The following is a 27981-nucleotide window of genomic DNA, read 5'->3' as shown; positions in this document are numbered from 1 at the left end:
AAGAGCATTACAGCCTGCCCTTCTCCCTACTATCGAAAGTTTCCTGCCTCTCTGCCTCCCAACATGGAAAGAAGTTTCACAGAGTCACAAGTTCTGGGCATCCTGGCTGGTACCTGTGTCCCTCCCCTATGCCAGTCTCCTCCTTGGTCCACCTCCCCCTTACTGCCATGCAATCGTCCCAAGCCTGATATGGAAACCAGTCAGTTAGCACACTCATAGGGCCACAGAAAAGATTTCATCATCACTTTTATTACAACATTCTCACCCATCATGTTTATTCAGAAGAAAATACACCCAGTCCTCTTATCTCTGGAAAGTTTTGTTCCTAGCCATCATTAAAATCAGTACCCCTGTTCTCCCCTTTGGAAAAATAAGAGAAAGGGCCCTGGGTCAACCCCAGAAGAGGAAGCTTACAGTCTTTGTAGATATCCGAAAGCTCTGATCACAAAGGGGTATAAAATGGTGAAGGGGTTTGGAATAGGAAAGGCACAGACAGGAATCTGCCAGGGGACTGAAGCCACAGCTCCCCCAGGAGTCAGAGGGAGGGGGAAGTCATGTAGTTTAGAGAAGGCCAGGGGCCTCAGAGCAAGAGGATTCCTCTGAAGAGCTCAGGTCAGGAGGTTTAGCTCAGCTTGGGCTGGTAGTTCAAGCCTGTAATCCAAGCTACTTGGAAGCCTAAAGCAAGAGTTTAAGTTTAAGACCTGCCTGGACTATATAGTTTAAAGCAAGCCTGATCAGATATATGAGACCTTGTCTCAGAATAAAAAGAGGGAGGAGGGCTTGGGATATAGCTCAATGGTAGAGCACTTGCCCAGTATGTGTGAAGCTCTGGGTTCAATCCCAAGCAACAAAATAAAACAAAATAAAACACAGAGGCTCAGTTCAAAGTCTAATTCTACTGGCCATCTATGTTGAACCAATGAGAATTTCTGTGTGGGCCCAAGAGATCAGGTTGAGCTCTAAAACATCGAGCAGGCTCCAGACAGAAAGTTGTCCTGGCCTCTGCAGACAGACATTCAGGAACAGGTGAACAAGAGAGAAGTTGGTGACTAAGTCCACAGTGTCTTGAGGTTACAAGGGATATATTTTTTAAAGGGATGTATTTTAAGATAGCACTTTTTCTGGCTGTACCCTTGCAAGGGAGCACGTGTCAGTGGTTACCTTGGTTTCTCCAAAGTAGGGGAAGATCAGTAAAAAAAAAAAAAAAAAAAAAAAAAAAAAAAAAAAAAAAAAAAAAAAAAAAAAAGCCAAGTTTCCTGGGGAAAAAACTGTAGCTTAGAAAAGCTAGTCTTCTCGAGAGTTCCTGTGAAGAAGTGAGAGAGAAGAGGATCCAAGGCAAGTGATACGCAGCCACCAATCTTCTTGGCAGCTCCTCTAGACCTAGGCTTCTTCCCACCACAACTTGACCCAAAGGTCAGAGATTGGGTTCAAGAAGCTGAATGTGCAGAGAGAGGGCAGTTTATCTGCCTCTCCAAAGGTGAAGAATTCCAGGAAGAGTCTCAGAAGTGTATGTAGTAGGAGAAGGTTGGACATGAGCTGAAGGCAGCATCAGTCAGAGACAGAGATGCCACTTCCCTGGATACCACCCAGTTTTGCCCACCCAGCCAAATCACAGTTCTGTGTCAGCCACCACATGTTGTCTTGCTGAATGGCCGTTTCTGGAAGTGGCCTGGCCGGTCCCGTTCTCCTGAGCCCCTCGGGTCACATTGGCCTTTCCCTGAGTCTCAGGGGAGGTCCCAGGTCCTGAGCTATAGCCCTGGCCTCCACCATTCTCCGTGTAATAAGGGTCTTCACCCTGGACAGTATAGAAATAAAGTAGCATTATCTGGTAAGCAGGGTTGTGAGGTACTGTGAGGAGAGCACAAAGGAAGTAGGAATGGGAGCAGAGCAGGTACAGCTACATGTGAAGCCTCTTTTCTTCCCAACAGCCATCAAGGTTCCAGCTCCTAGAGGAGAAAGGACAGAGGAAAGGCACCACACCATGTCAATGTGGCTTATTAACCAACCCCATAAGAAACCAGTCTCAGGGGCAGAAGAGCCTCCCCAGTAGATACCAGCCATTGGCAAGAATCAACCTTTAGCTTTTTCCCTCCCTCTATCCAGAACACTTTAAGAGTAGACTTCCCCTCCATATGTCCCATGTTTGTGAGTAAAATGGCACCCACATGCCCAATTTAATAACCTATTCTCTTTTATCCAACCGAACTATCTAGGATAAAATAAGTAGATGACATAAATCAGCTGTGACGTTGACTAGCAGATGGGCTTGCCCCAATTTACCCTTTTACCAATTTGTTGCATTATATCCCTACTCTTTTGTAAATACAATGTCTTCATGCATGCATATCCCTATGTCAAAAATAACCAAATATATCTTTTATGGTATTTCTCCATCTCCCTTTCATGACATCTGTGGCCTCCCCCAGAAGTTCATTATCTTTCTCATTTGCTTTCTCCTGTACCCCCAAACTGACCAGCCTTTCTCCTGTGGGACTCCAACTGCGGCGGTTCATCAGGAAATAGCCGGTGGTGCCCAAGATGGCCAGCAGGACTCCCGAGGTAACCAATGCAATCAGAGTCTTTCGGGAATAGCTCTGGTGGCTCCCAAGATCTTGTTTATTGAAGCTTTGGATCCCCAGCTTAAGGAAAATACAAACAAATGGCAGCATGTCACTCGTGAAAAAGGAATTCTAGTGAGAAGCCCAGACTACTCTGTATCCCTTGATGGAACTCCCTGATGAAGACTGTCAGAGGATGGAAAGAAGGAAGGGGATGCCTGAAGAGATCGCCACTTCCTCTCCTGACCCAGTGCTTCCTGTGAGATGCATCGTCTTGTGAACATACCTTTCTCAAGTCAGACTGGTGCTTTTCCATAAGCTGGAGTTTGCTGGAAAGTTCTAGAATTAGAAACAGGGGTTGTTACATCTAGAAGTTAATCCAGCTCATATTGAACTATCCTTTGATGTTGTCCTAGAAGCTTTTATCCAAAGTGGTTCTTTTCAGCTAAACTTCTCTTCCCAGCACCTGTGGTTTCTTAAGCTGAGGTATGGGAGCTCCAACCAGGATCTTCTAACATGAGCCCCATTTAATTTCAGCCCTAGTCAATCCAAAGCCCCCACAGTGGACCTTACCTGTGCTATTGGCCAAGACCATCAGCAAACACTCGGGCCTAACCTCAGACTGGGCTAGATTCAAGGAGCAGACACTAGTACCAGCGTCGGCCTCAGTCTCCTCCTTTTTACACAGTATTTGCATTAGCTCTTCTCCCCTTTCCTTCTTAAACTCCTCCTGGGAAGAGAGAAAGGAAAAAAGAAAAAAGAAAAAAGAAAAGAAAAGAAACCAAGAGGTGAAGTTACTAGTAATCCTGAACCTCATCTAGAGTCTCTGGTAAGAATTCTGACTCAAGTCACATTATTATGCCCTCCTCAAGAAATCTTTCTTTCTAGAATTCCAATGTAAAGCATCAATGCTACCTTATGTGCAATAACACAGCAAGAAAAAAAAATAAGATGTGAACATACAAACAGGAGATATTTCCTTATTCAATAATTGCCTGTATATGCATGCTGCTCAAACTGAATTCAGAATCACCGCCACCACCAAATTAATGCAATAGTGACTATTTACTGCTAATTAATAACAAAAAATCATTTGCTTTATTGTTACACCAGCTCTAAATGATAGTGAAAAGCCAACGAAGGTGAGGCATGGAGGAAAACCTATGAGTAATGGCTACACAATCTCCTGGAAGCTCCTTCCTTCTTACTGTCTCAAGACTATATTGGCAAGCCCTGTTCACAATGACATATTGTTTCCTTTGAAAACATAGAAACAAGTTTAATGAGATTTCCATGTCTTCCTTCAGGTTGCTGATTGGTCTACAGGACTCAGGAACTAGGGAGATAAGCTCCCATCACTTTTAGCAACTAAGTCTCAGGAGTTGGAGGCCCTGACCATATCCTTCAGAATGGGCTCTCCCACTGCCCAGGAATTACTGTGGAGCCTCCTATCACAATGGCCTCCCTCACACAACCCAAACCAAGACTTTCTCTAGTTTTGATGGCAGATGTCAAAGGAGAAAATGCTTCATAGATCTGATAACATTCCTGTTAGGAGAAAACTGCTGAAGCTTATAACCATCATCAGACCTGAGCCTTCTGGAGAAGGCCTCCTGTCTGGAGGCAGGTCTGCTGCCCATAGTGAAGTCCAAAGGTCTTTACAGTTGGAAGGGAACCTGGGTATTTTCCTTTTGTTGAGATCTGAGGGAGGAAAACCTTCTTTGTGCCTGCACCAGACAGAGTCAGGATTGACCTTAGGCCCTCAGGGATTACAGAGAGCAGTAGGAAAATAACTGGGTATGAGTGAGGCCAGAAGGACGTGGCCTTATAAGTTCTCCACTTGGGCAAAGCACCTTCCCTAAACCATGCTCTTCAGGTTAGGGGAGAGACTACACATAATGACTCAGGGCTCTTTATGAGTCTTTGGTTAAAGTGTTTGCTTCTTGAAAAGATGAGGGGCAGGTCTCCCACAGAATCTAAATAAAATCTAAACAAAATAGAACCTTCTGTTTTTCTCCAGTGCTAAGAAGCTGTACTTTGACAATATAAAGTCATTCTAACATTTATCAAGCTTGCTGTCATGCACTATCAGAAAGAGTGTGTGTGTGTGTGTGTGTGTGTGTGTGTGTGTGTGTGTTGCCTGTTTGTCTGTATGTGAGGATATGGTGGGAGGTAAGAAAAGAAGCTATGAATTCCACATGATCAAGATTCTTGTATATATATATATATATATATGGCAGTTAAAACAAATGTCCGTTCCTATGGCTAATGCTCAATCTTAGGTACCTTTCACACCTTTATTTATTTGGCTCTTCCAGTATTATAGAAAGTGAGTACTGTAATTCTTCTATTATTTTATTTTACAGATGAAGAAACTGAAGCACAAAGACTAGTTAACTTAAGAAAAGTATAACAAAGCACTTAAGTTTTCAGAAGAGCAAAAGAGGGCAAAGACACATCCAAATTGTGTTAGCAGAAATGACTCGGTATGCTTTGGTAAAGCCGTTGGGGAAGTGGGCAGGAGAGCATGGAAGCAAGTCTGGTGCGTGACAGTCTGCCTAGCCCCACTATAGCTAAATTAAGATGAAAAGACCCTGAAGACCCTATCATCTCTGTTTTGCTGCATGCCCTGCAAGATTCAACTCAAATCCCATGTCCTCCAGGAAGTCAGTCTTAGCTTTGGCAAATTGGACATTAATGTTTGTTCTCCAATTTTCTAGAACCTTTTCAAGTCATCATCTGAGTTCCTCATCTCTAAACTGACTGTGTGGTGACCACTATAGTGATGTATAAAATATTTAATACACAAGGATTCTAATTGGTACTAAACAGTAGATATTACTATTTTTACTAATGATCATAGTTCTCATTGTAATGCTTAGGGATGCAAACTGTGATTATTTTCTGCCTCACTGTTGTCATTTCTCTCTGACTAAACTGTAAGACTCCTGAGTGCCCATGTAGTGAGGGTGACGGTGCATGTTATGTAATTCTGAACCAATAGTGCACTTAGTATTGTACAAAATAAACAAAAGAACTAAAAGGTTGTTGTTGAGCCTAACACCCAAGTGGATGGCCTCTCCCTAGCTTGTTGGATTAAATTCAAGGCAATAACAGTGACCAGCCTCCCACTCTGGGATCTACCAGCCCCAATGAATTGTGTTTGTGCTGGAGAGGAGCAGGTGGATCCTGAACAAAACACAATGCTTCTCCGGATGCTTAGGATAAACATCCTCCCCCAGGAGACACTGCGGCAAACATGAGAGAGTGGGCAGGAAGAAGCCACAGAATCACCATTTTGTTTGTGAGAATCACATTTAAGAGTTTCTAACTACATCTGTGCACACATTACTTTCTCAAAAAAAAAGAAGAAGAAGAGGAAGAAGAAGAAGAAGAAGAAGAAGAAGAAGAAGAAGAAGAAGAAGAAGAAGAAGAAGAAGAAGAAGAAGAAGAAGAAGATCACTAACCTTTCTAGAGGAATATCCTCAAATTCTAAATATTGGGGTGGAGAAGAGGGTACAGGCATATTTATAAAGAATCTTTGAGATATTTAACAATGCTAAATTTCTAGGATAAATTGTCCCCCATTGTGTTCTGAATAGATTTTTTTGGTTGGTTTGTTTGTTTGCTTGTTTATTGTCAACTTGACACAAGTTAAAAGTTATTTGGGAAGAGGGACCCTCAATTGAAGAAATGACCTCATAAGTTTTATCTTATATGGTTACAAATAACCATATAAGATATGATTGTATGTAAGAGTTGTATGGTTACAAATAGTAAATATAACAGACAGGGGCACTAAATAGATAGAGTAGTTTCAAAAAACATTATACTTGTAGCAAAGAACTTGAATTGATACTTCTCTAGAGATACAAATGCCAAGGAGCCCATGAAAAGATTTTCAATATCACTAAGCACCAGGGAAATATAAATCTGACCATAATGAGATAACTATTCACATCCATTAGGTTGGCTGTGTATTTAAAATGGAGAGTAGAGGTGAGCAGGTGCTAAGAAGGATGTGAAGGAACTAGAGCCCTTGTATAATGTTTACAGAAATATCAAATAGTACAGCTTATTAAAAAAAAAACTGAGATGGACTGGAGTGTATAGTGTAGAGAACTAGCTTAGTACCTACAAACACCTGGATTCAATCTCCAAGAGTGCAAACAAAACAAAAAAATATGGTATTTCCTCTAAAATTCAAAAATAAAATTACCATATCATTTAGCAATTATAAAGCTTGGGATTTACCTCAAAAGTTTATATTAGGGTGCCATAAAATGTGTTCATATGTGTTCATAGCCACTTTGTTCACAATAGCCAACAGATGAAAAACAAGTGTCTACCCAATGAATGAGTGGACAGACAGAATGAAGTACACAAACATAATAGAATATTATTAAGTCTTAATTCAGAAGTAATTTAATCTACTCATATCAGTACCTAGAATAACTAAGTTCATGGAGATAGACAGGAGAGTAGTAGTTGCCTGGTGGTGGGGAACCATGTCATAGGAAGATATACAGAGTTCTAGAGAGATTGGCTGCAAAGTCTAGTGTCGATGTTCAACATTAGTCAGATTTAATTAGAAATTGTAATGATAGTACTTTTCCCGCTGTGGGTATTTTAACCACAATTAAAAATGTTGAATTCCCCTGCACACGTGACCATAATATAAGAAAATAAAGCACTCTTACATTTTAGAAATGATCTTGAGAATCTTGACCACAAACACTAAATTAAGCAGATAGTGAAGTGGAGAGAGTGGGAATTAGACCTGGGGAGACATGATGCGCTACTATTAAGGACTCTGAGGTTAAGCAACATGTTTGAAAACATGCTATCCCTTAGCATGTGTAAGATGCTCAGAAGCAAAGGATGCAGAACAGAAAGAGAGTGGGGAGTTAATGTTACAGAATGTATATACGAAAAGATTTAAATGGACCACACAGGGAGAGCTAGCTCCTTGGTGTTCATCATACACCTTGCAAAATGAGGGCTGGGAAGGCTGAGAACCTCATACACAGTTATGTTGAAGCTTGTATTAGGTAGGTATTGGTTTCAAATGTGTTATGCAGGATGTGTTAACAGGGAAAACCAAATCCTTTATGTTCCTAATTTGGGGCGTGGGTACGGCTTGAGTCTCCCACTAGTATAGTGGTTCTTAAACTTCTCAATGCTGTGACCCTTTAGTACAGTTCCTCACATTGTGGTAACACCCAATCATAAAATTATTTTTGCTACCACTTCATAACTGTAATTTTGCTACTGTTATGAATTCTAATGTAAATATCTGTGTTTTCCAATGGTCTTAGCCAACCCCCATGAAAGTATTCTTTGACCCCCAAAGGGGTCATGACCCGCATGTTAAGAACCTCTGCACCAGAAAAGCCAGTAAGTACTTAAAAGCCCTCTGACACCAAAGCGGACATGCAACCTATGGCCGCTAGGAGGCACTGTGCCCTTTGCAACAGACTATTAAACTAGCAGGATTCAAGGAAGGGAATCTTGAAACATTGGGAGCCAGGGCTAGAAATTCTGGATCCAGAGAAAAATTACCCCAGGAGGGCTCCTAGGTCTTGGGAGGAAGAGCTCTGAGGAAGGAATGGGATGGACAGTGTTGGGAACACCGGAGGGTGACGACACTTCACGTGTGTTCTGTAGTGGTAGACTTTGTGAAGTGTGGAAGTCTCGTTATTGGCTCACATGGAAGGGCTGCTCTATCCAGACCCTGATAACAGATGCTCCACCAATCTCAAAGGAACACACAGAGAGTTCTCTGGTCAGGAATGAAGAAGACTGACAGCACAGACCACAGATAGAAAGAGTAGTTCTTTCTGGAGTAACACTTATCTTACAGGATGACTCCAGTTATATGTGATCCTGAAAACAGCAGACTGATGTGAAAAATCTCTGCAGTTGTCTCTAAATCCTGAGCGCAAAGAACTAGCATTCTGGCACAGACCTGGCACACACACACACACACACACACACACACACACACACACACACACGAAAGAATACACCATTAAAGTAGGCAAACTAAAAATGATGGGATTATTTTTCCTTATCTTCAATCGGTAAGGTTAAAAATGTTGGCATCAGACACATATGAACTGTTGCTTGTTCTTTGCCTATTTATGTTTACCTTAAATGGTTTTGAAAACTGCACTGAGTTATTCAATTCTAAAAACTTGTATCTATAATTTCTGCCGCTTTTAAATGCTCTAAGTTAAAGGATTTTTTTTAATATGTAGTTTAAAAAGATTTGTAAGTCAGAGGTACCCACATGATAGCTTCAGGTAAGAAACCAGTTATTTGAGTAGCCAAAATAAATAAGGCATGTTCCCTATAGCCTAAAGTCTGTCTAAACCATGCAGCCAGCTGTTACCTACAAGTTTCCCTTCACTGCATCCCCAATTTGTAAGAAAACATTTTACTGTAAAAGAAAACAGCACTTTTTCTTTCACATCCATTCTTTCTCTAGGGGAACAGGATTTACTGTAACACACAAAATTCCCATCATGCCATATACATTCTAACCAATGCAGTCTGACAAGAAAATGAAATAAGAATCACTATTGTTTTAAGGAATAAGAAAAATGATAAGTCACAACAGATACCTTGGTATTTCACTTTAAAAATGAAAAGGAATCAACTAAGAAGCTCCTAGAATCAACAGATCCAAGAAGGACACAACTGAAGATAAATATTCAGACTCCAATAATTTTCTAATATCTACACAATAGTAAATTATAATATATGTTAGGATATCCTTGTTTAAAATCCATTAAACTTATACTAAGCAATGTTGGGGATTTGCCTCAGCAGCAAAACACTTGCCTAGTATGTACAAGGTCTTGGGTTCCATTCCTACCCCAAAGAAAAAAATATATGTTGAGGGGAAGTGGGAACAAATAGGGAAACATTTTAAATAAAAAAATGATAAAAGATATAAATTAAGACTAGAAAAAACCTCAAGGATTTCAGACAAGTTCCTATTCAAATTTGTGTAGCTTTTTAAGATTTTCTTTTAAAAAAAGAGTCGTGAACCATACTTTTCTGGTATTATTAGGAACGATCTGACTTGTTGAATATTAAAAGCACTATAATATAAAAACACAACAAATTTAAAATTGACAAATAAATACCTCTGAAGTACCATGTCATATAAAAACTTAATATAAACATGAGAATAAATTCAGTGTGTACTAAAGAGTTACATGTAACCCTTTTGAGTTACATTTTAGTTGAATGGTTCATATCTGGGCAATGACAATAGAAAAGCAAGGTTAAATCTGACATCAAATAATAACAAAATTTATTTTAAATTGTTTTTGCCATTCTTGCTCACTAGATGGGGCCTCTGACTGCCCAAATCCAAGGCTCAATATAAGAAATAGCTTGACTCTGCTAAGAATAATTCTTTATTCTGAGGAGGCCAAACCAGGGTAGCTTCAGAGTTTCAGAGTGGTTGGGGGCTTGAGAGGAAGACCAGGGCCAACTTACACAACTAGATGCTTCACTTAGTTCCAGGCAGATGCCCTGAGTAAATGGCACTCCTCGGATTCCTGAACATTTGATGTCTCCCTATAGTAAAAGAAAAACAAAATGAATATGCAAGTATCTTTGCCCCCCATTTCTTCCCCACCTCATTTCTGACAAGGTATTCTCTTGAAAAGTTTAGGAGAAAGGAAACTGGAAGCTAGTCAGATGCCTAGGGATTTCTATTATTTATTTAGTTACTTTTTTGAGACAAAGTCTTATTCTATAGCTCAGAATTCAGCCTGTGCTGGCCTCAACTCATAATTGTCTTGCTTCAGCCTTTTGGTTGTTGTGATTTCAGACATGCCCAGTGAGATTTGAAATAAAAACTGATCACCCCTTACTCAACAAATTCAGAATATAAAATGCTTGAAAATCTAAATCTTTGTGATCTCTAACGTGGTGCTGAAAGTGGGAGATACACACTACTGACTTTTGAGTGTATAAAATTATTGAAAAGTGTGTGATATAAAATGACCTTTAAATTATGTGCATATGGTATATATGAAGCACAGACAAGTTCTATGTTTTGATTTGGATCTTATCCTCAAGATATCTCATTATATATTGTAAAGTCAGATGAAATATCACAAAGTAAAAAATCTGGATTTTCAGATAAGGGCACTCAGAGTGCAGTTACAGTGTTTGTTCCCACCTCATAAACTTCTCTCATGAGAGAATCAAGCCTTTTGTTAACAAATCTAGACCATAAGCAAGAGGCTATCTGCTTATCTTGGGAACCTCTGTTTTAGGTGATGTTTAAAGGAGAAAAGAGGAAATTGTTTTGTTTTTCTTTTTAGTCAATTGCATGCAGACAATGGAGTGGCTGGGCAGCTGTTGGTGACACCTGTTTTTCTCTTGACCCCTAAGAGTCTTTGCATTTATCTGCTACCTCTTTAAAAACAAACAAGAACTAGGCCCCTGGTGCCTGTCTGTAGGCCACATGCTCTCATGTCCTTCAGATTGAAAGCTGTGATTGCCACAAGCTCAAAGCCAAGAAGGTCAGACTGAACTCACCACTCCTATGTGTCCAGTTCTCAGTTCTGCAGGTCACATCCTTACTGCCATTCTGTGTCTGAGACAGCCACTAAGCCCTCACATACGTGAAAAATACTGTGCCCTAAATATTTTCAGAAAGACAACCCCAGTAGACAGTGGACAGATACAAATATTCCCAAAGGGAAATGGTGCTTCTGAAGAGTCAGAGAACTAGAAGGATCTCTAAGAATCTCTCCAAAATGCAAAACCTAAAGCACAGATCAGACTTCTCACTATACTCTACTCTCTCCTCCCCATCTTCATCCTGACTCACCTTTCTAGCAATGTGGAATACATACATATTCCATGTTGATTCCAAGATACCTAAATCTCACGCTCTTATGAGCAGTGAGGCATAATCTGCCATTTGGGGCCCAACTCACCCACCTTAATAATACTTGGGACAGAAGATGATGTGTGAGCACATGGCTCAGTGGTTGATATCATCTCAGAGCTGACATTATTAGGTGAATAATCAGAAACATTGACAGACGGCAGGCTGGTGTTCCAGGTGGAGTGTTCCACTTCTGGAGTAGAAGTACTGTCTGAAGTAGTAGGCAGTGTGACGGTTGGGTAAGTCTGTGGTTGTGAAAAAGTGTGTGGAGTTCCAGAGCCTGAAGGGGTCCCAGGGGTAGCTGTAAAGTTGACCGTGGTCTCTGGAATACACCAAAACAGTATGTATGCATCTGCACAGTACACTCAGAAACAATCTCACTTGGTGGATTTCTGCACAGAAGTAGGAATTTGGTGAGGTTACTTTATATCTTAATCCTGACCCAATTCATTTCAAGTCAGCCGTTAGAATCATAGCTATAATATAAAACAAGGGTGTCCGCCCTTTCATTAACATTGTAACATCATGTTATCAGACAAATATGTTGGACCTCATTTGTAGCTAACTTGAGATGCTTGAGGCCGCCAGGTATCAGATTGGACATACAAGATCTAGAATGTAGCCAAGGTGCCCTCCAATTCTGAAACCGAAAATTTTATCCTACAGAAGACCTTTAGTTAGTTTGAACATAGACCCACCTTCTACCACTTAGAAGAGAACAGAGATATCCATCAATGGAATCTAATCTGATGCTTATAGCAGCTGAATTTAGCATTAATATGAGTTAGTCCTATTCCGGACCCACTTGTCATGTATGGCGTACAAATGTTTTCAACATGGAGAAAGCTGTTTAGAACTTATTTAAGAATACCCTTTCTTAAATCATTGGCTTGTATGACCCCATCTGTGGTGGGAGAACAGGCTATCCCAGCTGAGTACTTCTGGTTACCTGAGATGGCTGGTGTGGTCTTATTGCTATCTTGACCAATCAAGTAGTAGTGGCTGGTACTTCCAGGGATGCTAGATGTGATACTTTCCTCAGTGGACTCATTTGTAGGAACTGGTGGAAATACTCCTTGGGTAGAATTCTCCGAGGCAACAGAAGTCAAGTTATTTAGATCTGTGAACCCAGAGGTTACAGGGAAATAAGGACAAGTTAGAATCCAACTTTCTCGGAGCCTCATGGCAGCACCTGATTCGACTTCATGACTTTAGGTGAATGGACCGGAACATTCCCTTCTGCCCACAATAATAGAAAAACATTAATAATATGTTCTTAGACATCAGACAAGTTTCCTATTACTAGGCTTTCCATAATGAAATATACTGAACAAATAATTAAAAACTGTAGCAACACAGAAATATAAGTCAATGTCTGTAATGTGTTTAGCAAAATACCAAGATATGAAATATCACTTATATAAACATTACAAGGATTGAAAATGTGAGAGGCTATATTTCTAGCTCCATTTTACACACTTTTGTTTTTTGGTCAAGTTCTATTCAATATATTAATGATCATAAATAATCTAGATTCATACTTTCTCTGTGAAAATCTCCTTACATAATTTTTCATTCTCAGTCTTGCTCATTTACGAATGTCAGGACCTTCAAACCCATTTCTTTAAATGAAGAACTCAACTTCAGTGAGCAACCTGGAGATTCCTTTCAGGAGGTTCTAAGCTGGAACTCACCTTGATGGGAACTAAGGCCTGGTTTCTCATTCTTTCTCATAGGAGAACAGAAAGCTTTGCTAGAACCACATGTTTTCAAGGATGCACGCCTCAGTTTAATCCTTAAATATAGGCTATTTTTACATGAATTGTCAGGAAATCAAACTACTAAGTTAGAATGATTCTTGATCTATACATTCATATTCTTCTATATATTCTTAGACTTAAGAAGGAAAACCTTGACCTTGTACCCTATGTGTCCCAAAGCCTGTTTTATTTCCTGTATGGGCAACCCAGGATGACCCTCCCTTCTAGAGCACACTTTGGAGACTACAAGTCTTCATACACCTTGTCCAACAGCTCTTTGCTCACATCCAGACCTGCATTAACCTGTGATGTCCCAAGGGTGAACTTCAGTATCACAATGGGTACATCCATGGTCCAGGGTATATTTGTATTCCTATTTGGTTTAGATACAGAAGCCAACCTAAGCTACTTCTTTATTAAGATAGGACCCCATCAATCTGACCCTAAGTCATGAATTTATTATAGGAGCAAGTGGTGGTAGCATTCATACAATGAATTAAAGGAATCATATTCTCAATGTATCATTCTAAGATATCCCTTGAGTTCCCTTTGAAATCCTTCTTTCTGCCCACACCCTCCTTGCTCCACTCAAACACGTCAATTCCTGGGAATCCCATCTGGTCTAGGCTGGCCCAACCCCAAAGGAAACCAGGCCTGGCTGAGATGATGTCATGCTTTTGAACCCCTCCCCCAAGGGGCCTCCTTCACCCAGACAAACAATTTTGAACTTTTCCAGATGTGAAGAGAGACCCGCTGCTAGTTCTAAAGACAGAGGTGCCTGTTCCAGAACAGTGAATCAAGTCCAGATCCAAGCTAGCCATGGACCTACTGGGGATGGGCTCCCAGCTGTAGCAGCCTCATCCCTCCCACTCTTTGGCCAGATTGCAAATGAAAAGAGGGCCCAAGACAGATGTATAGCTCCAAACCTAGGGTAAGCAGCAAAGCTTTGAGGCTACAGGAACAGAACAGAGGGACAGAAAGCAAGGTTAAGTGAAGAGCTATATAAGAACTAGCTTACCAAGAGAGACTACCATAGCCCTAGACTAGGAGCTACTCCTGACTTACAAACTATAGCACAGGTCCTTCTGTGATACATCACTAGGCCTTAGCCTATAGGGCTCTTTTGCAGAACTAATGGGTCATAAAGGAAGACTCTACTCAGGCTGGCAATGTGTCTCTTCCTTCTCTCTTTCTACCTATATCTACTACCTTAAACTATCAAACACTGGCCTTCTTTCTCCGAATTTCTGATTCCCATGCTAGAAGGGAATAAGAGAAGCCCACAGTCCCTGAAAGCGTTTCAGATGCTGAAAAACAAGGAAGGAAACCTTTCTTCCATTCCACATGGCCATGAGGAAGAGTTCTCTCTCTCTCAATCCTCAGGAAGATAGATTAGCTCTGAACTAAGTAAAATCCTGCTCCTAAATTTAGTTCCTAATACGCCCTTTGCCACCTCAAATACTCTATTTAACCTAGTCATTCTAGTAGCTCTGTATGTATGTCTACCACATATGTACCAAAGGGGACCAGAAGAAAAAGTTGGATCCCCTTGAACTAGAGTCACAGAAGGTTGTAAGCTGCCAAACAGAGGTGGAGCCTGCATTCTCTGCAGTAACAGCGAGTGCTCTCAATCCCTAAGTCATCTTTCTAGCTTCTTCCTGTCAACCTTCACTTAACAAACTTGGAACAAGACAGGAGACAAGCTATTGGCAAGCTTTTAAATGAGGATTTACACCAACATATATAACACCAAGAATTCATTCGTGTAGTGAAATTCACATACTGACGTTACAGGTACTTATGTAGGTAATACAATATTAATGTAAGCCTGGTTATCTTGATATTCCAGTCAAAGTTGAAAAATAGAAACAGGGAGAAACAACAGCTGAAAACTAAGAAACTGAAATTTCAAAATGAAAGACAGACACTTGTATCATGAAAGTTAAAGTTATAAGGGTAGGTGCTCTGACGAAGCAAAGGCATGTGGACTATACTTTGAAAAAAATTTTACTCAATATTCATAAATTGGAGATTTATATTTTATATTCCAGTTTTGGTAAAAAAAAAGTTAGATATTCTAAGTTGTTACTTAATAACCAATTTTCCATACATTCTGGGTCTAATTTTTCCAGATATCTTTAGTTTTAGAGTTTGGGGGGTGTTTGTTGTTTTGTTTTGTTTTAGAGCGGTGTCATGTAGCCCAGGCTAAATGATACCTCATGCAACTCACTTTAGCTAAGAATGGTGTTGCACTCCTGTTCACCTTGTCTAAAACTCCTGAGTGCTGAGATTACTGGGGTGCACCAGGATAGTTTTAGTTCTTTTTCTGATATTTTCTGATCTCCTTCTCTGCCAGCCCCTAGCCAGTACAACAGTTCTGAATATATCTGTAGTAAAGTCACATCCCTGAGAGGTGAGCTACTGGACTACCATTTTGAAGGCAGAACTGCCCAGAGACAGAGAGACCAACCCAGCCTTGTAGATAGATGCCCCAGGTGCTTCTCTCCTGTGTTCTAGCTGTATGGCTCCAAGTCAATTGAGAACTTTTAAACTTCTCCAGTAAAATGAAATCAAAGTAGGCCCTGACTCCTGGTTGTTCTGAGGAACAAAGAAGGTGAGGAAATACAAAGTAGCCAGACTGTCTGGTCTTTGACTATCGTTATGAAAAGGCCCTTCCTTCTGCTTTTGCAGAGCAGAACTTATCTCTCTCACTCATCTGGCACAAAGTCCCACAAGTCTCTTCCTCAGGAGAGGTTTAACTGTCTTTCTCCTGACTTAGGTTATAAATTTTCTTGAATGTCAAGACTTTTTTTTTTTAAGCATACATGTGTTTTATTCAGGATGCTTAGCAGATCCTGCAATGCTAGGACAGACAACAGGGTTGAGCAGTGTTACTCACTCTCACCACCTAGAACATTCTTGTCTTACTCTGATACTCTGTGGTTTATTATTATTTATTACTATTAATTATTATGATTAATGTGTGAATGTGTGCGACAAAGAGATTGGAGGGAGAAAGGAAGAGGAAGAGGGAGAGGGAGAGGAAGAGGAAGAGGGAGAGGGAGAGGGAGAGAAGTGCAGACAAGGGTGTACCACAGCACACATGGAAGCCAGAGGATTTACAGTTATTTTTCTCCTACCATTTGTGTTCTGGGAATCAAACTCTGGTCCTCAAACTTGTATGGCACATGCTTTTACCCAATGAGCTATCTTATTGGCCCTAATGTTCTGTTTAAAGAGGAAATTTATTAAATTAGGGAGTGACTGTGTAAAGATATCCAATTATCTCTATATAATGAGGAAAATTCTAGAATCCAAGTCACATTGTCAAAGACCTGATTTTATTTCATCCAGATCAAGAGTTGGCAAACTATAGCTCCTAAGGCAAGCTCTGTGTTGGGGTTGATACTGTATGGTCAGTCAGTGAGTCAAGCATGTCATCTATTTTTTCAAGTGTCATAAAATCATACAAAGTCACATGCACCGAAAGCCAAGATCCCCAGATCCCAAGCCTGAGATGCTTTTGGTCTTGCCCTTCATTAGCAAGGTTTGTAAACAAACCTCTTGGAGACTAATTTCACTCTCACAGTAAGTGCATTTTTTCTTAAGCACCACAAACATGTAAAGGATCATAAAAAGTTCTGAGGCAAACATAAAATAAGGGATCATCTGACTCCTTTTCTCTTTTAGGCCTTAGCATTGCTATGATTTACACAAATCCCTCTAGGACTGGGGCTGACTAGATAGGTCTTCAGGGATTTTCATGAAAACTGAATTCACCTTGGGACAATCAAAATAATAGGAATTGGACAATGATTAGAAGTTAGAAAAAGGCTAATTTCACAGTGATACAGGAAGAGAACTAAATGCAGTTTGATTGTTTTTTTATAGGGTGAGCTCATTAGTAGGTAAGTGAGCATTCAAAAAAAAATCATATTAGAGTCACTTCACACCTGTTATGCACCACGAGTTTGAGTCATTGCTGGACTAAAACAAAGGGCTTGACAGAAACTTTCCTTAGTTTCAGAGATAAGGCAGAGTTGTCTGCATAAACTGGCCTGGTCATCCACACTGCATTGAAATTTCCCCATTATATTCAAGTAACTTCTGTGGATCCTCAAGAGGCTTACATTTCTTCCACTTGCCTTTCTTTCATTTGTCTGGTGTCATTCATTCTTGCATGGCAGCTTAGTGCCATGGTCACTACTATCATTTCTGCAAGTCAGTCAGCCAAGCACCATTTTCTTCAGTCTCCTGGAGTCCTTCTCTGGCAAACATGCTCTGCTTGGGCAATTTTAAAAGCATGGAGTGAAATTTCAGGTTAGCCAGAGGAGGCCGTGGCACACCTTGAAATCTTAGTTAATACTGTGATAATGAAGCTATTCTATAAGAAATCTCCTTTAAAGCTTCCAGCTATGCAAGAGCTTCACCCTTCTGTGTCTACCTTGGACTCTGGAGTTCTTCTGCCTTAGTCTTTTGACCCACACCAACATAAGACTCCACTTCCCACTTAGCTACCCTGCCTGCCTTTGAACATTGAGAATTTGTCTAACATTCTGAGATTTCTCACCCAAAGAACTGTTTACACATTTTCTTAAGGAATGGAGCAAACTACCTAGAGATAACCACTTTTCTAGGAGGCTTGCCTTTATTTTCCACTCCAGGAAGCAGCAGACTTCCCACTTAAGCCAGGAGGCCTTTTCCTTTGCATCATTAGGGAAATGATTCATTCCCTGCCCATCCCAAGTGTAGGTCCAGGAAAGTACCTTGCCAGGCTTTCCAATTTGTTTGGATCCCTACCCTACCCCACCCCAAGATACATGCCCATTCTCCCTGTGGCACAGCCAGGACACTTGATAACAAATTTAAAGACACTACGTTTCTATGTTTTAGCCAACATAAGAAGAAAATATTATCATTAGAAATGTCAAAGCCTCTCCCTATCAATAATATGTAAATTTTACCCTGGCTACTATGAAAATTTCTTTTAGAGGTGAATTTGTGTCCTTTTTTCTATGCCCTCATATTTTTTTTTTTAATTTGCCACATTACAGGACATTTAGTCAAATGAACCGAAGTCAATGAGAGAAGGAAACACAGGAACTGGAGCCTGGAGCTGGGGATCACTGGAAGAAAGCTTAGTTCCTCAGGGAGCATAAACAGTGGAATCTGTTCCCTCTTTGCTTTTTTTTTTTTTTTCCAGGATTTTGTCCCTAACTTTATCTACAACAATTTTGGCACTCCTTGCTCCGAGTTTTTGGAGACAAAGACCACTCAGGAAAGGAAAGCAGTAAGGGCAACTCAAATGAACAGGTCCAAGGGGGTGGAGCCAAAGGGATAAGGGAGAGGTCTAGGCTCTTGCCTGCTTATCAGCCAGGCAGTACTGCTGATCAAGATGAAGAAGTGCATTTGCAGAGGTTGTGGAGCCTGGTCTAGTCCTTCAAGGGGGAGCACTCCAATCACTGAATTACTTGGCAGTTCCATAACTCTTACTCCTCCTTACCATGTAGCAGGGAGTAAAGAGTGGAGGCTTTTCCCTTCTGGAAAAATATCTGATAAAATTATTTTCCCTTTTCTTTTTCCCTTCTTACATGCAGCCCCAGGCAGGATATTGTTGTGGGATCATCAGATTCAAAGAATCCAAAGGAAGAAAAGAAATGTGAGCAGGGGCTGGAGGTAGTGTTGGAGTAAGGGAAAAGAGGCCCTGGGGAGGGATACCCAGGTAAAAAGGATTCTTAGTCACCTGATAGACTTTTAGGTCAGCTGGAGCACGAAAGTGTTGCCTGGTGGTTACTAGCCACAAGTCAGACTCTGGTCACTAATCTTTCTTGCCCCTGAAAAAGTGGCGCTTGTGGTCGTCTGGTAGGTGTTTACACTAGCTTCTTGTGGGACAGAAGAGACCTATCTCTTTAGAATGAGTTTCCATTCTATACCAAATTTCCCAGTAACAACAGCACAGTTGTCTACTGTGGGCATTTAAATTACATAAGTCATTGGTTTAATTTATTCCAGGACAGAAAATAGTAGTATTAACAAACAAAAGAATCCCAACACAAACCCCGGGAAGTTCTTGGAGAAAGTACAGAGCCTTGGTTGGCTTATAAAGTCTAGATGGGTTGGGAATGGCAGCCCCAGCCCTGCCCTTTACCCTAAAGCTGAGACACCGATATTTTCACCGATATTTCCTCAAGGTTTGCAGAGGTTCGTATGCTCTTTCCACCCTGCCCCCTTCAGCCCAAGACAAGGTTGACACTGGCGAGCTGAGGAAATAAGAAAAGACAGCACTCCACCCAGGCTTGGGTCAGTGCTGAGCTAAGGAACCAAAAGAGTAAGTACAGAGCATCTGATGAGGACTCCAGGCCATGGTCACCCACCTGTGCACAGGGTGGCATCATTCTGGGCATTTTAGTCTAAGCAGTTTTACTCCATCTAAATGGACATGTCTGGGGCTGCCAATCATGTGAACCCAGAACCTAACTAAACTTCTCCTCAGCCAGCTCTTTTTGGAGTGGACCCAAAGGCGACTGCACAGAAGACTGGAAGCAAAGAGATCTTGTGGGTAGATCTAGGTCACTCACTCTACAGAGCCATGGTGAGTGACCTTTAAGGTATACAATGGGGATTTAGGAGCTCCGAAGGGTTAAAAGCAAAATGAGTAACTCACAACACTGAAAACCTCTAAGAACACGAGTTGGGATGAAGAACAACACCCCCCCCCCCCCAATGCAGTAAAGTTTGCTATAGACAGAGCGAATACTATTTTTTTTGCCAACCTAAGAGGGGAAGCGCTTAAGAAGTAAGAGTATGCGTGGGCAGCAGGAGGTGTCTTGGCCTGTCCACCAGCTTTAGACTCTGAAAGGAAGCAGAGCAAGAAAATTCCAAAGAGCAATGAATGTGTGTGCATGGGGAAGACTGGTGAGCAGAAGGACTTGGTGTGTACACCAAACCACCTCCCTACTAGCATCTGCATGGTTTCTGCAGGGGCGACTCTAGCTTTCTAATCTGAAATTTAAAATTGTCCTATTTTTTCTCTGCCTCTTCTTTATTCCAGACTCCTCCACTAACTTCCCTCAGTCCTCCTTGAAGGTTTCCTGGCCCTTACTGGGAATGGCTAACCTCACAAATTCTTTATGTCCATGTCCTGGAAACAATAGGTGTCTGGACCCTTCTCTGGAAGCCCTTGTTTTCTCAATTAAGGAGAGTTACAGAACTTTTCCTTCCTTCTGTCTGCGTTCTAGCTCCAACTTTGAGCTCTGCACCTTCAGCCACGCAGAGGAGCTGGCATCACCGAGCACTGAGCACTACCAGAGTAAGCTCACACCTAGTTCCAGCTAAGGATTCCCAGGTGAGATCAGCGGCCGGGGTCTTCCCTCCTCCCGGCCCATAGCCTGGCCCTCTGGCCCTCAGCTGTTAATACTCACGCAGCAGACTCATCAGGCAGAGAGCTACCCAGCCCCATGGTAGCAGGAGACCCGCGCGCGCGCCCCTGTGGACCGGCATTCTCACGCACCGCTCCGGAGATGCGCTCGGTGCAGGAGGCGGCCCGGCGCGGGACGCGCTCCTCCGCCCTGCGCAGGGGTGGGGGATACTGGCTCTCCTCCCTGCTCCCTGTCCGGAGGGGGTGGGGGATGCTGGTTTATCCCCTCCCTGTTGTGTCTTGGCGAGGCCAGCCCCTCTCCTTGACTGTTGCAAAGTTCCCGGTGAATCCAAAAGCCCTGAACCTGAGCAGTGAGGTTGGAGCTGCAGACAGATGACGTGGGAGATTGCCAAGTCAGCGGCTGACTAACTGGGCAGATCGGGACAGTGGGTCTTTGAACTCCCCTACTTCACTTTTAACCCTGTGTCATCTTGGCTGCGTCTGGGCAGGGTCAAATTTCTCCTTTCTAATTTCTTTATTTTCAAGTTTTAAGTGTGGTAGGAAGCCACTGTGTATGGCTGAGTTTACAGGAATACAACTTTCAGCTAAGTAGGAAATAACACAAATCCTTTAATGATAGTTACAGTGGCATCTGTGCTGCATGTTAAAAGTGAGCAGGACACAAATAGGACACTAATAGCTTTTTCACACGTCTGGCCTATCTGCTGTTCTGCCATCTCTCTTTTACACTAATTTTCCAGCAAAAATCCACAGAATTTGTATTAATTTTGCTGTGATCATCCATATTTTCTTGTTAGTTGGGTCATAGCAATTCCCAATACTATAAAGATAGTATAGCTACTCCACAGCACGTGGCTTTTCTCCAATGTCCCCTCTTCAACCCTGGATTTAAGTTTCCTGATTTTATGGGAGCTTTACTTGCCCTACCTTCAGACAAAGAATTCCTTGGACTCCTACCCTCCCCTACTTATTGTGCTTCTCCAAGCAATGGTTCTGCTTGTTGATGCACTGGATTGCAGGATTCAAGTTGGGTAGTCAGACTAGTCACAGGTCGGGAAGATCAAGGCAGGAGAAGAGCAAGACCAGGCAGATGATAGCAGAGGGAGAAGTTAAGATAAGGCACAGAGGGGTCTGTGGTCATGACTGCAGATACCTAGCCCTACTTTTCCCACACTGTCTGGTCACATAGCCTAAAGGGAACGAACTGGTTCATTTGAGTCTACCTTTACTTCCGGATGTTTTCTCTGTTAGTTTAATTAATTAGTTAAAGCATTTTGAGGCAGGTTCTCACTCTGTATCCCCAAATGGCCTTGGACTCAGAAGAATCCTACCTCGGCTTCCTGAGTGGTGGGAATGTAAGTGTACCATTGTTCAAGACTCTCCTCTGGTTACTTTAAAGATCTTTTGTCTTTTGTACCATGGGAAATGGGACCATAGGAAACTTATATTTTGTACTTGAACTTCTTAACTAGATTTGGGAGCAGAGTCGGGAAGGAGAGTGAGAGATGTTGATCCCATGCAAAAGTTTCTGAAATAAAAATCCATATAGAAGCAGAATCAAGGCTGAGTGCCAAGAATCTTAACTTGTAATATATGCTGTCTGTCATTCTTACGTGTGTTAAAGTTCAAGAGGTTCTGAAAGGAAAAGAATACCTCCTAACTACAAGTGTAAGGACAAAAGAAGTGAATGTAGACATCTGGGGAGGTTAGAAATCCATTCCTTGGAGAAACCAAAGCTGTATTTTTTCTGGTCTGCAGAACTGTAATGCAATCATAATATAAAGCACAAAGGAGGACTGGCCCTCAGCATGCAGTCTCTGAGACACATCACTCACAGCACACACCTTCTCCCAGCACATAAGTGAGTCTTCTTACTGCCTCAACCTTCTGACAACTCTCAGACCAGGTAGAATCGAGCCATCATTTCTCCTTGAGTCTTCCAAGTCTGCCCCTCAACATCCCTGCTTCCACACCCCGTCTCCTAAACTGATTCCAGAAGACACTAGCTATTATAGCTATATCACTTGAAGTAGAGAGTGTAAAAGGAACGCATCAGGAGCAGCTCAGTGGGACTCTTTGTGAGGTCTTAAAGGTCACGGCCACACTTATCACTGAGTGTCCTGTTCTTTCACCGTCCTCTGCAAAACACACTTCATCCCAGATAAAAATAGACTGTGAAATATAATACCGTTGATGTGAAAAACAGTAAATATCTTAGTTCTCTTTAACAAAATGTCTGAGGCTTGATACTTTATAAAGAATAAAGAATGCTAGAAGCAGGATGATGAGGAAATAAAAGTCATTTCCAGCTATATTATTAGCAAGTTTGAGTCCAGACTGAGGTATACAAGATGTTGTTTCAAAGGACTTCCCCCTCCCATAAACAAAAAGAAAACTTAAAACAAGAACAAATTTATTTTGCTTCTTTGTTCTAGACCATTAGTAGTTTAAGTCCCTGCATCAACTATGTCTGTTGAGAACCCTTTTGGTTGTATCATAGCATGTCAGAGGGAATCATATGGTAAGACAAATGAGTCAAAAGCTCTCTCAATTTGGATCCAGACCCCTCCCCTGGATAGCCCACTAATCTTTAAATAGGTCCATTTGCTCAGCACGACAGAGTCCCCAAATACCATTCAGATTTAAATTTGCAGATTAGGATATGAAATTTAGAAAAAATATCTGAACCATAGAAATGAAAGATTTCAATGAATCCAAAGTTTAAAATACATTTGTCATTTTGTCTTAATCCAAACCCTAACATCTTTATATAAAATTATTAATGAGTCAAATTTTAGCTTACATTTTAAGTTACTCTTCATGAACATCAATGAAGCATTTTTTATTTCTATTTTTCTTTGTTTCATACTTTGGAACTAAAGCTCCCCCCCATTACCCATGTTGCAAATATTCTTTTAAATTTGTTGAAAGCACTTGGGGACTGTCCCAGTATGCAAAGATCCTTAATGGTGGCAATGCCAGGTACTGGAGGGGAGCTGTGAGAATCCACACTCTAAAAGTGAGTCCCTCCTTTGTTCTTCCTGCTCTCCAGGGCCTCCTTTAGACATAATCAGACCAGCACGTACTGACAGTAAATTTTGGAACATTTGGCCTGCTCATTCTCAGACTCAGTGTCTTGTGAGGAATTATCTTGATATGGTGGCTGTCTTCAATAACAGGCAACCCATTCTAAAGGATGCAGACCAGGAGTGCCCAGACCACATTATTATGAGGCAGTCACAAAGGTTATTTAGGGCATAAAATGCCAGAATCAAGAGACAAGCGTTGGGGAAGTCTAATCCTCTTGGGATGGGGTGCAAATACATGTACCATCTGGATCTTGTGTTTTCAACAGGAGGTTGTAACTTATATTAGGATAAGAAGAGGGGCTGTGGGATAAAGCAGTCATGTACGGTTGTTTTACTGGGAGAGGCCTGGGCTGAGGCCAACTTACATAGCTTATTGGTGTTCTGGGCAGCCATCTCTTTTGTCAGCATTTTTGGACAGAACATACAAGGACTCAGAACAATGTCACTAATAAATAAGCGGTTTAGGAGTAACATAACTCTTGGCCCAGAGATGACATGGTTGTTTCTGCTGGTTGTGGTTTGCTTTCCTGTTTCTTTCGACCTGTAAGCCATATTCTACTTTGTTTCATCATTTTACAATATATTTTATATATTTTTAATTTTACATGTCACTCCAGTTACTGACTTCCTATTTTTAGCACTTGTTCTGAATTCTGTCAGTGTCTCACAGATTACTGTAATCTGTAGTTAATGTGTCTGATGAATTCTGTTTGGTTTTCTTGTCCTCTGTGGCAGAATTGGATGTTTTGTGTTGGTGGAACAAGTGTACCACCAAGAAGAAGATAGAAGGGTGAGGATTGAACTGAAAGATGCAGCAGAAATAACTGACAAAATCTGTGCCCAAATACTTTTCATACAGAGTACCTTGTCCCAAGCTTTTTTCTTTCTTTCTGTGTAATCTCCACTCAGCTGATCTGACCTAAGTTTTTAGTTATCTGCCATATTCGTGTGCTGGTTCATCTACCCTGTACAACACACGTCTCACGCTGACTGCATTATCCTCCTATTTAATTTCATTTTCAGTAAGTACTATTTTTTTTCAGACAAGTGACCTCCCTTTATTTTCTTCAGAATTGCCCTATCTTTGGATCATAATTCTTCAGTGCATAATTAAAATTTGATAATAGATTATCTGATCTTCTCCCAAATTATCCTCTTAGATTTTCTTTTTATTCTCTGCTTCCCCTGCTTTCCCCCTCTCTTTCTTATTTTTTGTTTGTTTTTGAGGCAACTTTCATTTTGTTGCATAAGCAGCCTTCAAATTTGAGGTGTGACAGCCTCTGCCCCCTCAGCGCCAGGATCACAAGCTCCACCACCATACTTTGCTCCACTCCTTTGAATTATGACTAAAATTATTACACAGATTAATTCAGATAGAACTGAATATATCTGTACTTCCATGAACTAGATATGCCTATCCATTGTTTAAGTCTTTGCTAAAGTTAGTGGCTTTCCCTGAAGTGGTTCTAATTTATGTTTCATCAGGGTTATTCCTCGAATGCACCATGTTTCGGAGCAAGGCATTCACTCAACTCTTTTCTCTGGTCTCTTAATGTTCGTAGAGATCTTCCTGCTAACTTAGCACTGCTTGCAAGTGTTACAAGGGTATTGCAAACATGATATCTTATAGTTAATATTTTTGTTGCTAATATATGAAAATACAATTTATTGTTTAAACAATAATTAGTATTTTAATAACAGAATTTCTTGTCTTTGAATCATTTCTATCTTAGTTTTTAGATGTCTAACAGAAAAGCTTTCAGATTCTTATATATTTTATATAAATATATCTTATATATGCATCTTATAAATATATTGCATATAGCTATCTTATATATAAGTAACTTTAAGTGAGCTGCAGAGTGAAAACACCATTTCTTGCACTTGTATGAGTGAGGCTGTTCATTGGAAGAGATATCAGGGCTAATGTTTAATTGATGTTCAGAAAAAGGGTCAGGAAAGCAATGCCCGTGTTTCCTCTCTTATCCAACCATGGACCCAAGACCACCTATAAGTTTGGCCTATAAAACAACCAACTTGTAAGTAAAGAGAAGAGATGGCCTCTGAGCTGGAATCATACATACGATCTACAGTGTTTCTCTTTGCTATAGCTATTAGGAGTTTGTGAGAGCACAATAAAAGTATATCGTTGTAAGGTATTTTATTGAAAAAGAGACAAAAAGTCACTGTAGATGGTGATAATGTGTTATATATGATGCATATGATTACTTCGTGTCTTAGTTACTTTTCCCTTGCTGTGACAAAACACCACGACCAAGGTAACTTATAAAAAAAAAGCTTATAATTAGGCTTATAGTTTCAGATGGTTGCAGTCCACGAAGGCTAAGCAAAGGCATGGCCCAGGAAGAGTGGAGAGTTTTCATGTGGATCCACAAGCAGGAGACAGAGCACACTAGGGAAGGAGTGAGCCTTTGAAACCTAAAGCCCATTCCCAGGACACTTCCTTTAATAGGCCACACCTCAACTAGGGATCAAGCATTCAAACATAAGTGTCTATCTCATTGAAACCATCACATTCTAGGTGCTGGAGTTATGAGAAATATTCACTTTCTTATTCCTACATCTTACATGCAATGCATTTATTTTTTCACAATAATCACGCACTATTTTGCAAGTAATCATTAATAAGCATATTTTCCTTTTACAAAGGAACAGAGTGTTGTAGCTACACTACTATACTAGTTTTCCTTGGCTGTGTCAGGTCTGGGTCATTGTGGAAACAGTCTAATGAGGGGTGAGCATAGCTTGTCCAGATGTTAATGAAGGAAACTTGAGTGGTGCTCCTCTGTACTGGGATGTAGCTTTTTGAGACCTTCTGCTTTGTATGAATGTAGCATGTTGGAGTGCTAGTAATGCCTCTCCTCCTTTTTCTAAATCTCTTCTAAACTGGAAAAATCTTTGTGGTGGTGCAGGTCTAGCTTAGCACAAGTGCCACAAGTCAGTGTGTGTGTCTCCATTAAAGCCAGGGGCTCTGAGGAGATTCCTAGGGTCAGGGGACAATCAAGCCAGGAAAACTCCAAGATGAAAAATCCATTCAAGAATATAGAAACCTCCTCCTCCTCCTTCTTCTTTCCACAAAGTAGATTAGGACAACAATTCCCTTTACTGGAGAGAACCGGAATCCTCTCAAGATGACTCTTCTTACACCCTGTACTACATCTGGTTCCCACCCCAACAGGCTGAAAAGGGCAGAAACCAATCAGCTTATGTCTGCAAACTCAGGGGAGGAGCTCTCATGTAAAGTACAATACGAATGCCCAAGCATTAGACTGGCTGTTTTAAACTTGGCTACAAAGCAAACATCTGTCCAGCTGTTCTGACTTCACACAGAGGACCTCTCTATCAAATTATAACACAGTGCTCAGTCCATACCCAGTTTTGGAAGAAAGGGGTGAAATGAAGTTTTCCTTCCTTCCTCGCTAAGTTGGGCCTGCAGCCTGCAAAGAGGTCACCTTAGAGGCTGAGTGTGGGGATGGCTCAGAGATCGCCAAATTCCTATAAAGTTCTGGACACTCCCAATTAGCATTTGCAACCAAAATGTCCCCACCCTTGGGTTCAAGTTTTGCAGACTTCTCAGCTAGGGCCACCAGGGGATTCATGCTGGAAGAGTAAGAGCTGAGTGCCAGGACCCCTCCCTTAACAGTGCAGCTGCTGTACTCTAAGCAGAGAAGGCATTCTTTCTTCTATGGGTAACATAAGAGTTCCCCTCATCCCAAGACTTATCAGTTTCCCGTGTCTAGATTGGGGTTGGGAGTGGTGGGGCAATTCAGAGACATATTTTTGTCTCCACAAAAGAGGGGTCTTTCTGAGAACCCAGAGCAAGGCTCAATTCACCCATTCAAACCTCAGGGTGGATTAAGTGATGGGGGAAGCTGTTGTGTAACAGATGGTGCTCAGGTTATATACTGTGCAAACCAGGAGATTCAAAGAAACTGGAATCTATGTCTGTTCACATGGAGGGGAGGTGAAGAAGAGGAGGAGGAACAGTTGGTGACTGAGGGGTTCCCAGTTTTTGTCTTGAAAAACTGACCAGAATATTCACAAGCCCATTCTATATTCTTTCCTTTCCCCCATTTTCTCTTTTCTTTCCCTATTTTTTTTTTCTTTCCTGTTTTTAGGCAAGGTCTGAGTCAAGAGAAGAAAACTTTTTGTTTTCCAAATTGAGCAGGAAGTTGCCAGGAGAAATGACAAGGAAAAGAGAATAAAAGCCTGCACAGATCCATTCCCTCCCTCTCTGGGTGCATTCCCAGCATAC

General features: G+C 41.2%; 1 protein-coding gene and 1 long non-coding RNA gene across 19 annotated transcripts in view; one reads left to right on the top strand and one right to left on the bottom strand.

Annotated features, from left to right (window-relative positions):
• Positions 1 to 228: 228 nt before the first annotated feature.
• On the bottom strand, positions 229 to 20760 carry Cd34 (CD34 molecule). Of its 2 annotated transcripts, none has more exon segments than NM_001412747.1 (8): positions 229 to 1946; positions 2475 to 2639; positions 2845 to 2897; positions 3132 to 3288; positions 10071 to 10151; positions 11532 to 11800; positions 12428 to 12598; positions 20660 to 20760. In NM_001412747.1, coding segments are annotated over 8 exon segments (990 nt in total). In that variant the 5' UTR covers positions 20739 to 20760; the 3' UTR covers positions 229 to 1931.
• LOC102550245 (uncharacterized) overlaps positions 15526 to 27981 on the top strand; it is a 79398-nt gene continuing 66942 nt past the window's right edge. For 5 of the 17 annotated variants that reach the window (XR_005492790.2, XR_005492787.2, XR_005492784.2 and 2 more), the window contains exon 1: positions 15526 to 20583. This is a non-coding gene — a long non-coding RNA (uncharacterized LOC102550245). The remainder of the gene's footprint in view (positions 20584 to 27981) is intronic. The other 12 variants (XR_010057170.1, XR_005492789.2, XR_005492786.2 and 9 more) reach the window with 5 other exon arrangements.

This window comes from Rattus norvegicus, chromosome 13 (genome assembly GCF_036323735.1).
Source record: "Rattus norvegicus strain BN/NHsdMcwi chromosome 13, GRCr8, whole genome shotgun sequence".
Taxonomy (NCBI): Eukaryota; Metazoa; Chordata; class Mammalia; order Rodentia; family Muridae; genus Rattus; species Rattus norvegicus.
The sequence above is the reverse complement of the archived record's forward strand: the minus strand, read 5'-3'. Positions and strand labels throughout refer to the sequence as shown.